This window comes from Cotesia glomerata, linkage group LG2 (genome assembly GCF_020080835.1).
Source record: "Cotesia glomerata isolate CgM1 linkage group LG2, MPM_Cglom_v2.3, whole genome shotgun sequence".
NCBI lineage: Eukaryota > Metazoa > Arthropoda > Insecta > Hymenoptera > Braconidae > Cotesia > Cotesia glomerata.
This window is the reverse complement of record NC_058159.1, coordinates 31,343,760-31,359,089: the sequence shown is the minus strand read 5'-3', so window position 1 is coordinate 31,359,089 and position 15,330 is coordinate 31,343,760. Positions and strand designations below refer to the sequence as shown.

At 31.7% G+C, this 15,330-nt stretch overlaps 3 protein-coding genes across 3 annotated transcripts; 1 reads left to right on the top strand and 2 right to left on the bottom strand.

Moving 5' to 3' along the window:
• Positions 1–44: 44 nt before the first annotated feature.
• Positions 45–4,397, bottom strand: LOC123258492 (TBC1 domain family member 22B). Its single transcript, XM_044718532.1, has 7 exons — positions 4,052–4,397; positions 3,756–3,923; positions 2,604–3,300; positions 1,871–2,125; positions 1,537–1,786; positions 859–1,082; positions 45–594 (listed from the first exon to the last, which is right to left on the bottom strand). Exons 2-7 carry the CDS (start codon positions 3,833–3,835, stop codon positions 454–456), a joined length of 1,647 nt encoding a protein of 548 aa, XP_044574467.1. The 5' UTR covers positions 3,836–3,923; positions 4,052–4,397; the 3' UTR covers positions 45–453.
• A 697-nt stretch (positions 4,398–5,094) lies between these two features.
• On the bottom strand, positions 5,095–9,161 carry LOC123258546 (trichohyalin-like). Its single transcript, XM_044718626.1, has 3 exons — positions 8,978–9,161; positions 7,127–8,824; positions 5,095–7,086 (listed from the first exon to the last, which is right to left on the bottom strand). Exons 1-3 carry the CDS (start codon positions 9,045–9,047, stop codon positions 5,099–5,101), a joined length of 3,756 nt encoding a protein of 1,251 aa, XP_044574561.1. The 5' UTR covers positions 9,048–9,161; the 3' UTR covers positions 5,095–5,098.
• Positions 9,162–9,490: 329 nt separating this feature from the next.
• LOC123259228 (MATH and LRR domain-containing protein PFE0570w-like) lies at positions 9,491–12,203 on the top strand. Its single transcript, XM_044719570.1, has 3 exons — positions 9,491–9,751; positions 9,821–9,991; positions 10,454–12,203. Exons 1-3 carry the CDS (start codon positions 9,704–9,706, stop codon positions 12,080–12,082), a joined length of 1,848 nt encoding a protein of 615 aa, XP_044575505.1. The 5' UTR covers positions 9,491–9,703; the 3' UTR covers positions 12,083–12,203.
• Positions 12,204–15,330: the final 3,127 nt, after the last annotated feature.

The window sequence follows — 15,330 nt, the reverse complement described above, 5'->3', positions numbered from 1 at the left end:
TCTATAGATATTATTCAATGTATATATAAAATCTATTCTAAGTGTTGTTTGTATATTAATAATACAATAACGACAATATCATTTATTGATTTACATATATAGTATATAATCACGGTAATTATAAAATATTTTATAATTACATAGATTATACATAAAAATATAACACATTTGGACTGATATATCAAATTCATTATCCAATTTTACGCATAATATAAAAAACGGCGATAGATGATATAGTAATAATGATAATAATAATAATTAATAAAAACTCTGCTCTCTTTAAAAAAATTATTATGACGGCACGAAATTAATAACGATTGGCTAGTTGACTATCCGAATCGGAAGAAACACAAATATATGATATTTACGGTGATGATATTTTATTTTCGATATTTACTTGGCCAATACGACTGCTTTATCGCTCAGATCAACTGAGTACGTATTGAGAGTTGGTCACCTGGCATCGTGGGCCTGAAGATGGTTCGGTGCGTCGGCAAAAGTGAACTTTAATTTATAAGCTTCTGCTACGAGAACGCCTATCTCGGAATCGGTCCAGTTTTGGGTCGGTAAATTTTGTAACATCAACATTAAGCCCTACAAAAATTAATTATTTATTATTTGTTTATTGACAATCATTCATTGAAAAAAAATATTCTTGATTGGAATGTAAATTTTCTTGGCTCAAGAAAATATTAAGGAAGATTGAAAATTTTTTGAATGAAGTCAAAGTTTCTTGAGCCCATAAAATTTTTTTTTGCTTCAAAATAACTTTCGTCTTCCTTAAAATTTTCTTGAGCCAAGAAGTTTGTTTTTTTCTGTGTTCTTTTTGGTGTTTTATAAATTATAATAACTGCTCACTTGAAAATCGGGTTGCGCGAGAAGATGACGCCTCCATCTGAGAAGAAAAGCCGCACAAACGTACAATTGAAAGGATGCAAAGCGATCTGACTCGGCGAGATATGTGTCCCAAAGTCGTATTGTACAATGAAGAGGTATTTCTCTGGTTAATAAATTATTCATCCATCTAAACGAAAATTGGAGATAATCAACGCCGTGTTGGTGTAAATGTTGATGAAGCGGCGCTGTATAAAATATATATACCAATAATTATCAATAGAATTTTTTAATAAAAAAAAAGGTAATTATTTACAAGTGGGGTCAACCTCATTTTGGAACATTTTCAAATTTTTTTTTTTATTCTGTTTGTTCTTACGGCACATTTATGATAAAAAATGTCGTGAAAGAAAAAATTAAAGATTTCGATAGATTTTGTGCCTTCAAAAGCTAGAAAAAATTTTGGCTCTTATGTTTTTGGATAAAATTTTCATTTTATTTTTTTTTGATTGTTCTATTTTATCATTTTAAATTGTTAATTTTTTTTTTATATATTTTTCAAAAAAAAAAATATATCAATAAAATCAAATAGAAATTTCGTTAAAAAAATGAAAATGAAAATTATTGACTCAACTTGTAAATATTTACCAAAAAAAAAACTTTAATAAATAATAAAAATACAATAAAAAAAAAAAAAGTTACCATCGATTCTCTGTATGAGTTCTTTTAGTTGGTTAACTTTGTGTTGAATACCTAATTGAGCAAAGATATAATTATCTTGAATACCATCTAGAAACTTGGATAGGCACCAAAAGCTGTCAGCTTCAATAATATCTCTTTGTTTTTGGTCCAGCGAGGCTACATCGTAATTCTCAAGGTCTTGCCAAGCGGAAACCGGCAGGGCTTCTTGCAGAAAAACCAGGAAGAATGGTGTTACCAGGTCATTCATGCCCTTGAGTCATTTTTAAATAAATTTAACAGCATGAAAAAAAACTTGTAAGTAAGCTTTAGTAATCGACATTGAAGTAAAGTATACCTGGACATAACCAGACGCGGGGTGTCGTATCGCCCATATGTATAGTATCCTCTCGAATATCAGTTGCACGGTCTTCTGTTGGAACAACGAAATCAGAGGAGACATTCGGGGGATATCAATATGAATTTGTCGATATGTATCTTGAAAAGCTTCATCTCTTTCAACGTCATAGTACTGCTTCACGAGGCTCAAGTAATCCAAGCGTTTACGCTCCAGTACTTGTTGACGTCTCTCCAAATTAGCCGGCAAATATTCCTGAAAATTAAATAATTTACACTAGCAACCTTGCAGTCACTATGTCCCTTGTGGACTATAAATAAATAAAATTTTGCTTTATTAAATAATGACTTTTGTTAAATTGCACTTTACTTTCTTAATTATTGATGTTTTTAAGGATATAAGCTCATCCTGATGTTACACTCATCAAGAGCTTTCATTTGAGTACCCACATGTATTTTTGATATATTTTTCATATATACATATATATAATATATATAAATATACAAAATATATGAAAAATTGATATGGGTACTCAAATGAAAGCTTTCGATGAGTGTAACATCGGGATGAGCTTATATCTTTAAAAACGTCAATAGTTATCAAGATACAAGGTCATTTCTTAATTATGTATCTAGAGATATGACTATCCTGAACACAAAATTTTTCTTATTCTCTTAATAATATAGATTCAATAATTAAATTAACATAAAGATTTAAAAGTTAATAAATTTACCGATAAAAGTCTCCAAATAATAGACCGTAACTTGGCTGGTACTCCAGACCAGGACAATTGCCGTAACTCGTCTAAATTAAGAAGCGAAGCGTCCAAGAGACTTTGAAATTTATCCACTTTACTTTCACCGTCTTGCTCCTTAAATGGTACAAAATATCTAGAAGGCGTCGAGGACGGTCTGAAAGCTTGAGGTCTACCTGGGTAATGTGAGTTACCTCGATAAGGCGAGCATACCATTTTTTCTTTAACCTGAGTGTCTGTTCCTGTTTGTAAATTGTTGCATCTACTGCGACTGCTTGGGCACACGACAGTCGTGTTGGTGCGGTCATTACGAAGATGGAGCGGTTGGACAGCAAGTCGCTGCAACGCCTCCATTCTTTTTTCTTCTGGTATTATTTCCTGAGTTTTCCTCACTTGGTAGTCTTGAATCGCTAAATTGTTGTCACTACGACCCTCGCCGCTGCGGTGACTGTTAATCACGCTCATCGCAGCGAACTGACTCACGCGTTTGGATATTTTTACGTCGGAAACCATGCAAAACTCGTCATCTCCAGAGTCCCAGGCGTCGTCGACACTCTCCTGGAAGTCTCGGAACGAAGCTGCACTGCTGCCAGCACCAATCGCTCCTCCATTGCCACCTGGCAAGTTACTCGCGCTGGACATTTTTAGTTGGCGGTTGTCTTGCTTCAAACTCGGCCTGAAATTTTTAATTAAAAAATTTATTAAAGTTCTGAGTAATTAATTTTTTTATTTAGTTTTAATGACACTAAAGTTAGCAGTCACTTGACAATTTTTTAATTTTATTTAACAAAAAAATTTACTCTAAAAAATTATTTTTTAAATTGCATTTTTCATTTTTTAAAATTTCTACATGTCAATTTTTTTTTGCTATAATTTATTTGTTAAAAAAATTATTAAATATCTTCTAAATTAATTTCAATGAAAATTAAGTTAGCCGACATTTAAAAATTAAAAAAATGATTACAAAAAAATAAAAAAAAATTTTCATTTGTAAAAAAATTTAAAAACTGTAAGTGCAATTTTTAAAAAATATTTTTTTGTTCTAATTTAATTATTAAAAAAAAATCAAAAAATTAAAAACGTCGGCTAACTTTAGTATTATTAAATTTCATTTAATTTTAAAATACATACCTTCCTGGAACAGCTCGCGCATTTTTTTTCCAAAATGATTGTTGATTATTTACTTGATTCCGGTAGCCACGATTTTCCATATTGCGAAAAATTCCTACACGTTCATTTTAAATATTTCGTAATATTTGTAGATCAACTCACGATAACTCCTCATAACGTCTGTTATGACTGTCATAAAAAAATATAAAATCAATTACTATCATTACTCTATTATAAAAAAAAAAAAAAAAAAAATTATATAGTGACATTATATTTAAAAATTTAGGTTATGTTAGTGATACAAAAATATACTCAACTGTTAAATAAATCAAAATATTATCATTGCACTTGATAATTTTCCGATGAATTTTATTAAAATTCACTGTTGTTAAATACTTTCTTACAAGGACACTGTAATTACTTGATAACAGCGAATTAGACAACATGGCACGTCATCGTACGAAAAGTATAAAAAATTAAATAAGTAGCAATCGTATTACCACTCACTCAAGAAGACATATCGGTACTTTGTTATTAAGTATTTACCTAAGTACTCTTATAAATAAATTACAAACAAATATAGTTGGATAAAAAAAAAATTCTTAAGTAGCTATTATATGTATAGTTATTGTATTGGATGTGTGGCAATTTTAACAGCCCGCAATTTGTAGCTGCAGGTGCTGCCACCACCGATGAATCTTGAACATGTTATTGTCATCATACCATTGTCTTTATGATTATTGTTATTCTTATTTTTGTTTTATTGTAAGCATGATATAAATGTCAATCATTATTCATAAGGCCATTAAAATTATTTAAAATTGTTTTTTTGATAAATATACTTACTCATAATTAATAATAATATTTTTTATGCAATTTAATATAACGGTAAGATGAATTTCAATGATGTTTTGCTTTTTTTTTTTTTAAATTTTATTTATATCAGAAGAAAATTAAGAAATTACATGCTTTTAACTTAATTAAATTTTTGCAAAGTTATTAAATATTTTAATCAACAAAATAAACGTTTCCTTGTATTACAATAATTAATTTTATCGATAATTCTAGCAATTATGTTTATCAAGAAAATTTCAGGTATCGCAAAGAGTTTTACTTATATAAATAAGTCAACATTAAATATTTATTTGTAAAAATTTGCAAAAATTCATACAGCAAAATGTTTAATAAAAACATGAAAATTTTCTAAATCATTGAATAATTTTTTTAAACATCAAATAAAAAAAATTTAACAACAGTTAATCATAAAATTACAATGCTGATAAATACGAAATAAAGGATCCCAGCGATACTAGATGAATGAAGAAATAATTTTGAGTGGAATTGAAATCCAAACATCTGGTTAATTAAAGAAAAAATAGCAATCTCCCAAAGATTGATCTTATAAATGATGGAATAAATGATTTCATTCCTTCTTCTAATTCCTCTCCCTGTACGTTCTCCATCATATTGTCTTCTCCTTCTACACCTTCTTGATACTCTCGTTGTTGTTGGTCTTGTTGTTGTTGTTGTTGTTGTTGTTGTTGTTGTTGTTCTTGATCTTGTTCTTGTTGTTCTTGTTCCTCTTGCTGTTGTTCTGGTTGTTGTTCTTGTCGTTCTTGTTCTTGTTCTTGTTCCTCTTGTTGTTGTCGTTCTTGTTCCTCTTGTTGTTGTCGTTCTTGTTCCTCTTGTTGTTGTCGTTCTTGTTCCTCTTGTTGTTGTCGTTCTTGTTCCTCTTGTTCTAGTCGTTCTTGTTCTTCTTGTTCTTTTCGTTCTTGTTCCTCGTGTTCTTGTCGTTCTTGTTCCTCCTGTTCTTGTCGTTCTTGTTCCTCTTGTTCTTCTTGTTGTTGTCGTTCTTGTTCTTCTTGTTCCTCTTGGTCTAGTCGTTCTTGTTCCTCTTGTTCTTGTCGTTCTTGTTCCTCCTGTTCTAGTCGTTCTTGTTCTTCTTGTTCGTGTCGTTCTTGTTCTTCTTGTTCTTGTCGTTCTTGTTCCTCTTGTTCTTGTTCCTCCTGTTCTTGTCGTTCTTGTTCCTCTTGCTCTTCTTGTTGTTGTCGTTCTTGTTCTTCTTGTTCTTGTTCCTCTTGTTCTTGTCTTTCTTGTTCCTCTTGTTCTTGCCGTTCTTGTTCCTCTTGTTCTAGTCGTTCTTGTTCTTCTTGTTCTTGTCGTTCTTGTTCCTCTTGTTGTTGTCGTTCTTGTTCCTCTTGTTGTTGTCGTTCTTGTTCTTCTTGTTCTTGTCGTTCTTGTTCTTCTTGTTCTTGTCGTTCTTGTTCTTCTTGTTCTTCTTGTTCTTGTTCCTCTTGCTCTTGTCGTTCTTGTTCCTCTTGTTCCTCTTTTTCTTGTCGTTCTTGTTCCTCCTGTTCCTCTTGTTCTTGTCGTTCTTGTTCCTCTTGTTCTTGCCGTTCTTGTTCTTGTTCCTCTTGTTCTTGCCGTTCTTGTTCTTGTTCCTCTTGTTCTTGCCGTTCTTGTTCCTCTTGTTCTTGTTCCTCCTGTTCTTGTCGTTCTTGTTCCTCTTGTTCTTCTTGTTGTTGTCGTTCTTGTTCCTCTTGTTGTCGTTCTTGTTCCTCTTGTTCTTCTTGTTCCTCTTGTTCTTCTTGTTCCTCTTGTTCTTCTTGTTGTTGTCGTTCTTGTTCCTCTTGTTCTTTTCGTTCTTGTTCCTCTTGTTCTTGTCGTTCTTGTTCCTCTTGTTCTTGTCGTTCTTGTTCCTCTTGTTCTTGTCGTTCTTGTTCCTCTTGTTCTTGTCGTTCTTGTTCCTCCTGTTCTTGTTCCTCCTGTTCTTGTCGTTCTTGTTCCTCTTGCTCTTCTTGTTGTTGTCGTTCTTGTTCTTCTTGTTCTTGTTCCTCCTGTTCTTGTCGTTCTTGTTCCTCTTGCTCTTCTTGTTGTTGTCGTTCTTGTTCTTCTTGTTCTTGTTCCTCCTGTTCTTGTCGTTCTTGTTCCTCTTGCTCTTCTTGTTCTTGTTCCTCTTGCTCTTCTTGTTCTTGTCGTTCTTGTTCCTCTTGTTCATCTTGTTCTTGTTCCTCTTGTTCTAGTCGTTCTTGTTCTTCTTGTTCTTGTTCCTCTTGTTCTTGCCGTTCTTGTTCCTCTTGTTCTTGTTCCTCCTGTTCCTCTATTTCTTCTTGTTCTTGTTCTTCTTGTTCTTGTCCTTCTTGTTCATCTTGTTGTTGTTGTTCTTGTTCTTCTTGTTCTTGTTCCTCTTGTTCCTCTACTTCTTCTTGTTCTTCTTGTTCTAGTCCTTCTTGTTCATCTTGTTCTTGTTCCTCTTTTTCTTGTCGTTCTTGTTCCTCTTGTTCTAGTCGTTCTTGTTCTTCTTGTTCTTGTTCCTCTTGTTCTTCTTGTTCTTGTTCCTCTTGTTCTTGCCGTTCTTGTTCCTCTTGTTCTTGTTCCTCCTGTTCCTCTATTTCTTCTTGTTCTTGTTCTTCTTGTTCTAGTCCTTTCTTGTTCCTCTTGTTCTTGTTCTTCCTGTTCTTGTGGTTCTTGTTCCTCTTGTTCTTCTTGTTGTTGTCGTTCTTGTTCCTCTTGTTCTTGTTCTTCTTGTTCTAGTCGTTCTTGTTCCTCTTGTTCTTGTCGTTCTTGTTCCTCCTGTTCTTGTTCCTCCTGTTCTTGTCGTTCTTGTTCCTCTTGCTCTTCTTGTTGTTGTCGTTCTTGTTCTTCTTGTTCTTGTTCCTCCTGTTCTTGTCGTTCTTGTTCCTCTTGCTCTTCTTGTTCTTGTCGTTCTTGTTCCTCTTGTTCATCTTGTTCTTGTTCCTCTTGTTCTAGTCGTTCTTGTTCTTCTTGTTCTTGTTCCTCTTGTTCTTGCCGTTCTTGTTCCTCTTGTTCTTGTTCCTCCTGTTCCTCTATTTCTTCTTGTTCTTGTTCTTCTTGTTCTAGTCCTTCTTGTTCCTCTTGTTCTAGTCGTTCTTGTTCTTCTCCTTCTTGCCGTTCTTGTTCCTCTTGTTCTTGTTCTTCCTGTTCTTGTGGTTCTTGTTCCTCTTGTTCTTCTTGTTGTTGTCGTTCTTGTTCCTCTTGTTCTTGTTCTTCTTGTTCTAGTCGTTCTTGTTCCTCTTGTTCTGGTCGTTCTTGTTCCTCTTGTTCTTGTTCTTCTTGTTCTAGTCGTTCTTGTTCCTCTTGTTCTGGTCGTTCTTGTTCCTCTTGCTCTTCTTGTTGTTGTCGTTCTTGTTCTTCTTGTTCTTGTTCCTCCTGTTCTTGTCGTTCTTGTTCCTCTTGCTCTTCTTGTTCTTGTCGTTCTTGTTCCTCTTGTTCATCTTGTTCTTGTTCCTCTTTTTCTTGTCGTTCTTGTTCCTCTTGTTCTAGTCGTTCTTGTTCTTCTTGTTCTTGTTCCTCTTGTTCTTGTTCCTCCTGTCCCTCTTGTTCTTCTTGTTGTTGTCGTTCTTGTTCCTCTTGTTCTTGTTCTTCTTGTTCTAGTCGTTCTTGTTCCTCTTGTTCTAGTCGTTCTTGTTCTTGCCGTTCTTGTTCCTCTTGTTCTTGTTCCTCCTGTTCTTGTGGTTCTTGTTCCTCTTGTTCTTCTTGTTGTTGTCGTTCTTGTTCCTCTTGTTCTTGTTCTTCTTGTTCTAGTCGTTCTTGTTCCTCTTGTTCTTGTCGTTCTTGTTCCTCTTGTTCTTCTTGTTGTTGTCGTTCTTGTTCCTCTTGTTCTGGTCGTTCTTGTTCCTCTTGTTCTAGTCGTTCTTGTTCTTCTTGTTCTTGTCGTTCTTGTTCTTCTTGTTCTTGTCGTTCTTGTTCCTCTTGTTCTTGCCGTTCTTGGTCCTCTTGTTCTTGTCGTTCTTGTTCTTCTTGTTCTTCTTGTTCTTGTCGTTCTTGTTCCTCTTGTTCTTCTCGTTGTTGTCGTTCTTGTTCTTCTTGTTGTTGTCGTTCTTGTTCCTCTTGTTCTAGTCGTTCTTGTTCTTGTCGTCCTTGTTCCTCTTGTTCTAGTCGTTCTTGTTGTTGTCGTTCTTGTTCCTCTTGTTCTTGTTGTTCCTCATCTTCATCCGAATCTTCTTCTTCTTCCCCGTATAATTTTTCTCCCAATTCTTTATCTAATCCTTCTTCAGACCCTTGTCCTTCTCTTGATCCAGCTCCTCCTCTTTCTCCTTGTTCTTCATATCCAACATCACGTTTTATAGCTAAAATAACAAAATCTTACTTTATAAATAATTTTCAAGTAATAATTATATTTTTTTTACTTTTAACTTGAGGCAAACATTCAGCGCTAAATTCATGGAAAATTAAATCAACCAACATCCTTCTTAAACCCAAAAATATGAAAATGTACTTACGGCCTGCATTGATGATACTTATTGCTGTGATTATCAAAAAAAATATTAAAAATGATTTGTGAAAAGTCATTTTCTATTATAATTTTCTTAGACAAAAACTCTCTCGTCACTGACGAATAAATAAGTAACTAATGAAGAAAATTGCGATGGTTATTCACAATTGCTGGTAATATAATTATAGGTAATAAACAATTATTTGATAACTTGTATATGTTATTAGCCATTTATTGCTATCTACATGCAATATATTTTTTTCGATAAGCCTAACAATTATATTTATCAACTAATTCATTGTCATTGCGACAATTAGACTTCAATATTTTTCCTTTTTACTTTAAAATTTATAAATTATGTAAAATACAGAAAGAAAAATAAAAAAAAAATGTTTTTTTTTTTTACTTATTTAAACCACTAGTTTTAATAAGTATTATAAATAATCTTTTTATTGTTTTTTTAGCATTTAGTATTAAATGATGCATAATTTTTCATGCTTTTTTGTAATTCGTACTAATACGCGCTTTTTTGTAGCGACTGCTCTCTGGCGGAGGTTGTTTGAACAGAAAGCTAAAATGTGTTGTGTGTTTATTCTCATGGGATTATCATTAAAAAACTATATATAAATATTATATAGCAATGTTTATATCTGTATGATATTTTTTGTGATACTCATTATAAGAACTCTCATAAATCATTATACTTTGGTAGTTTGTAATTAATTTTTTATCAATGAACGATAAACGAGTGAGGTTAGAAAAGTTTACTCCAAAAAATGCGGTAATTATTCACCTTTTTTAATTTAATTAATTAATATCGTGTTATTAATTACAAAATAAATTATTTTAGGACTCATCAAGTAGTTCTTGCAGCACGTCCTCTTTTTCCGAGGACGAGACTGATGATAAACCGCTGAAGCCGATCAAAGATTATTTATACAATCGGAGAGAAATGTCACGGCAATTATTTATGTCAGTAAAGACTGAAAAAATAAAAATGATGTTACCGCAAACATTGAAGGTAAAAATAATGAAAATTAAAGTAGAAGATATTTGATAATTTTTAGAATTTTTCAAGAAATAAATTACTCCAAAAAAAAAATTGACATGTAGAAATTTTAAAAAATTAAAAAGGCAATTTTTAAAAATAATTTTTCAGAGTAAATTTGTTTGTTAAATAAAATTAAAAATGATCAAATGACTGCTAATTTTAATTTCATGTAAAAATATATTTATTATGATGAACATTAGGTTAGCCGACATTTAAAAATTTTTAGAATTTTTTTTGTTGAAAAAATTATTAAAAAAAAAATTAATTTTTAAAAAACTATAAGTGCAATTTTTAAAAAATATTATTTAGTTCTAATTTAATAATTAATAAAAAAAAATTAACAATGTCGGTTAACTTTAGTATTATTTATTATGATAATTAAAATTAATTATTTAAAGTTAATATTAATTAAAATAAATTAATTGATTGCAGAAAATAGATTTAAGTGAACTAGAAGAATTGTGTGCGAACGAATTATGCGGAATGTCAAAGTCTAGAGTCCTGTCAATTTTAAACGGCAAGCAGATGTTAGATTCTTCCAATACAAGTGAGTCAGATGATTCAGGACCTTCGTTAGAAATAATTTCCGACACTGAGGCTTGGATAACTGACAGTGAGCTGCCAGATGAAAAGGACAAGGTCTCGGCGTCTAAAAGCCGTAAGGTAAAAATGAAAAAAATAAAAAAAGAGCCCACAGCTTCCGACAAACAAGCTAAGACAAATTCTCAAAATAAAAATAAGTCCGCTCGTAAGCAAACAGTAGCTTTAGTTAAAGTTAAAAATGAAAAGGAGTCGAAAAGTCAGCCACAACAAGGTGAGAGTCTTCTTGATTTACTGGAATTGGAGATGCGGGCGCGGGCTATTAGGGCTTTAATAAGGAAGGAGGAAGATATCATTCCTAATGAATCAACTTCTAAAATATCTGCAAATGTTAATAGTTTACTAGATCAAGCCAATATATCATTGGCCGTCGGTTTGGGAAATAATTCAAGCAAGGAAGCGGATAAAAGCAGTGCAAGGAGCAAAGTTGAAGAAGCTGTTTCGCTCTCGTTGAATTCAAATGAAGACGAAGATGTGGTTTTAGTTGTCAAACCAACGCCGACGATAAATTTACTGTCTAGTGACAGCGAAGCTGAGGACTCTAACGTCAATATTAGTAAATCTAATGGTGAAAAAATAGAGACGAGTACTGAATGTTATTTAACAGATAAAAATAATAAAGAAGAAAATCAGGATAAATTGTCAGACTCTTTAAATATTAATAAAATTAATCAAGATAATGATGTTAATAATAAATCTTCGGGTAGTACTAATAGCGAATCGAAGGACAAATCTCAAGACTCGGCAATAACTAAAGTGCCAAGTGATAATAAGTCAAGTGAGTTATATAAAGAAAAGTCGAAAAAAATTAATGAACCATCAAAAGTATTGGAAGAAAGTGGTAACTCAATAATCTTGCACGACGAAGATGAAATAATAGATCTGGATAATTACTCAGATGATATGGATGAAATAGAAAATGATAAAATAGTTTCATCGTCTGTCAAAAACAATCCGAGTAAAGTTGAGGTAAAATTTACTGTCGAAAGCAACTCGACTGAAAGTTCATCACTCGATTCGAGTGAAACCTGGGCAACTCGTTATTATCAGACAGATAATGTACAAAGCGTTATAAAGGAATCGAAAATTCAATCGGAAATAAGAAAACGTTTGCGCGAGAGACAAAAGCTGTCTAAACTTAATAATAATAGTAATAATAACGGGAACTCTGTTAGCAAAGAGTCTGTTATAAAATCTAACGCCGTTGAAAAACCTATTGAGCCGGATAATAGTAAACCGACAGGATCAGTTGAAGAATATTTAGCTCTCAAAAGAGTCTCCAGTCCAGACGTTAAATCTACAGTATGTGAACAAAATCCAACTGACGTTAAAGTCGATAATATTCCCGGTGAAAAAATATTCCCAGTTACTACTGAGAATATTGATCAAAGTGCTGGTGATGAATCGACAATTGAACAGCCTCATGTGTCTCCATCAATACCGGTTCAGGAAAATTCGTGATATTAATAGATAATAATAAATAAAACCTATATATATATATATATATAGCCAGAAATTCCAATAATATAACTATTCTATTATTTATATCCGAAACAATGTCAAATAAATAATTTTTAATCAATCACAGAGACTAATTTATCTCGCACTGTAATCTATATTATTAAGAGAATAAGTAAAATTTTGTGGCCAGTGTATTTATATGATAAAATGGGTTTTCATTGTTAAATTTGGTATCGTTGGAAAAGTCTTGACCTAGAGTTGTACCTTTTCATAATTTCATATCATTCTCACCAATAGTCAATTTATGATGATAAGTATTTAGGCTGCATTCGAAAAAGCTCTATCTCTAGATACATAATTAAGAAATTACCTTGTATCTCTTGAACTATTGACATTTTTAAAGATATAAGCTCATCCCGATGTTACATTCATCAAGAGCATTTATTTGAGTACCCACATCAATTTTTTCATATATTTATATATATATATATATGTATATATGAAAAATATATCAAAAATGCATGTGGGTACTCAAATGAAAGCTATTGATGAGTGTAACATCAGGATGAGCTTATATCTTTAAAAATGTCAATAGTTAAGAAAGTACAATGCAATTTAACATAATTAAGAAACGACTTTGTATCTGTTGAAATATTGACATTTTTAAAGATATAAGCTCATCTTGACATTACACTCATCAAGACCTTTTATTTAAGTACCCACATCAATTTTTTCATATATTTATATATATGTATATATGAAAAATATATCAAAAATGCATGTGGGTACTCAAATGAAAGCTCTTGATGAGTGTAACATCGGGATGAGCTTATATTTTTAAAATTGTCAATAGTTAAAAAAGTACAGTGCAATTTAACAAAAGTCATTATTTAATAAAGCGAAATGTGTATTTATTTATAGTTCACAAGTTACGGCAGTCACATAGTGACTGCAAGGTTCCTAATTAAATATTGTTATTATTATTAAATTGATTAATACGAACTCCAAATTTATACATTGTAGATATATATTTATAAGTAATGTATTTTAGATAGGTTGAGATCGAAAAGTTATAATAACTCAATCTCGGAAATTGATTTATAGAGTCGGTGACGCAGCTTACCAGAGATGCAAAAACGTTACGATGTATCATAATGATTGCTGAGTGTGCGCGCATCTTGCAAAGTGATTATATATGAGGAGTGAGAAAATCGGGCAATCAACAATTATTAGATACTCCGATAACAAATTTAATTACATCGCTTAATATAGTGATGGTAAGGAGTAAGCTATTATGTAATTAAAATATCGACGTCAAGAAATTGCTCAGCCAAAAAAAGGGGATTTAATTAAAATTTTATCAATATTCTCTACCCTTTGACTTGATCAACGAGCAAAGCTAAGTAATGCAACCATAATGAGTTAATGATTGAGTTAGATTCATTAGCCAGTCATTATCGGCTCGATGAACATAGGCGGGAGCCAACGATAGCGTATATAGATATAAATCTCACTTCTGGGGGATAGGATGCTGCTTTAATACGTTTGAATCGAACGTGCGACGGAAATGTGAATAATACTAGGCATTGAATCCCTACGGCGAAACATCGGTTCTTTTAAAATACACTCTGCTAAATTAAGTTTTGTCTTTAGAATTTTTTTTGTCCTTTTTTTCAAGAGTTTCCTTATTATTCATCAGCTTTATCCACATTCTCCGTCTCCTGCATCGCATGGCGGGTTGGTTTATTTAGCAGAAGCCAAGAACAGGTATTGATAGCTCAACTGAGTTGGCTTGAGAATTATTCAGAGTTCATGGATACGTTTCTCTTTGCAAGTTGACGTCAACAATTTTTCTGCTCCAATTCAATTATACCTATTCTACTCTACTATACTGCGTTAATTCATTTACCGGCTTTTTTAAATTACTATTTTTATTATTTTATTTTCTGTTCTTTTCTCTTTCACAACTTGCCCATAATAACGTGACATTAATCCTATTTCATGCATGAGTACGAAAATACCCATTGACTGTGCAAGTGCGATAAACAATAAGCGATATGAATTACAATTCAATAATAAAAAGTCGAAAAACAATAATTAATAAAAATAAAAATATATAAGCGTATAATTTTAGTTATAAATTGTTTGCATCAATTATTAAAATATTGCTGAATCGTATAATCCGTTAAGTACTTTATCTGCCTGGTGACTTATTACAGCCGTTCGACACTTAACGTCTATATATTACTTCAATTTTTCATCATCCATTTAAAAGTTTTATTATTATTATTTTAATTTATGGCATTAAATTTAGCAGTCACTTTATAATTTTTTTTTTTAACAAATAAATTTGTTACAAAAAATAATTAAAAGAAAAATTGCATTTTTTATTTTTTAAAATTTCTGCATGAAAATTAATTTAGCAGGTACTTAATAATTTTTTTAACAAATAAATAATGGCAAAAAAAATTTAGAAAAAATTGACATGTAGAAAATTAAAATAATTAAAAATGCAATTTTTTTTAAATAATTTTTTTGAACAAAATATAATACTAAAGTTAAACGACAATTAAATTTTTTTTTTTATTAATTAAATTAGAATAAAAAAATTTTTTTTAAAAATTGCACTTAGAAGTTTTAAAGTTTTTTACAAGTGAATTTATTTTTTTTTATTTTTTTGTAATCATTTCTTCAATAAAAAAAAATTTCTAAATGTTGGCTAACTTAATTTTCATGAACAAAATTGTTTATTAAAGTTTAATAAATATCTGTTAAATTAATTATAATTTTTTTATTTAAAAAAAAACTTACCGGCGTCTTGTGTTTTTCTTGAACTTACTGGAAATTAAATAGCCATTATTCCAATGAATCTTTAAATATTAGCATTGAGCTATTTTTCATCAGTACCTTTTGTGGTGCAGTGAGTTGAAGACCAAAAAAAAAAGCCCTGAGTTGGTACATTATCCTGGTGAGTAATAAAAAAAATAAAAAATGTGAATAACGACAATGCATTTGCGTGGTTCTTCTATGCGGCTCGGAAAAATTCTTTCCTGGTAACTAAGGAGTGGTAGTTGTAGACGGGCAATCAAATAACGATCGAAGTGGTTTTTCCACGGCATTGCCAAGGAGCGAAGTAGAGTGAGAGGGTGCATAGCCACCGTCAGAGAGTGTAGAGAGTTTCTCGACGTCGGGGGAGGAGGATCAAGCTACGAAAACTTGCCTGTGCTCTTACTTGCTGGTTACCAACC

Excerpts from the sequence above, each read along its gene's own strand:
- LOC123258492 (XM_044718532.1), bottom strand. The coding sequence starts at position 3,835 with ATGGAAAATCGTGGCTACCGGAATCAAGTAAATAATCAACAATCATTT. Across the intron at positions 3,301-3,755 it reads GCGCGAGCTGTTCCAGGAAG|GCCGAGTTTGAAGCAAGACA; the intron begins GTATGTATTTTA and ends TAAAAATTTCAG. Across the intron at positions 2,126-2,603 it reads TTATTTGGAGACTTTTATCG|GAATATTTGCCGGCTAATTT; the intron begins GTAAATTTATTA and ends TTTAATTTTCAG.
- LOC123258546 (XM_044718626.1), bottom strand. The coding sequence starts at position 9,047 with ATGACTTTTCACAAATCATTTTTAATATTTTTTTTGATAATCACAGCA. Across the intron at positions 8,825-8,977 it reads AAGTATCATCAATGCAGGCC|CTATAAAACGTGATGTTGGA; the intron begins GTAAGTACATTT and ends TTGTTATTTTAG. Across the intron at positions 7,087-7,126 it reads AAGAACAAGAACAAGAAGAA|GGCAAGAACAAGAGGAACAA; the intron begins ATAGAGGAACAG and ends AGGAACAAGAAC.
- LOC123259228 (XM_044719570.1), top strand. The coding sequence starts at position 9,704 with ATGAACGATAAACGAGTGAGGTTAGAAAAGTTTACTCCAAAAAATGCG. Across the intron at positions 9,752-9,820 it reads AGTTTACTCCAAAAAATGCG|GACTCATCAAGTAGTTCTTG; the intron begins GTAATTATTCAC and ends AAATTATTTTAG. Across the intron at positions 9,992-10,453 it reads TGTTACCGCAAACATTGAAG|AAAATAGATTTAAGTGAACT; the intron begins GTAAAAATAATG and ends AATTGATTGCAG.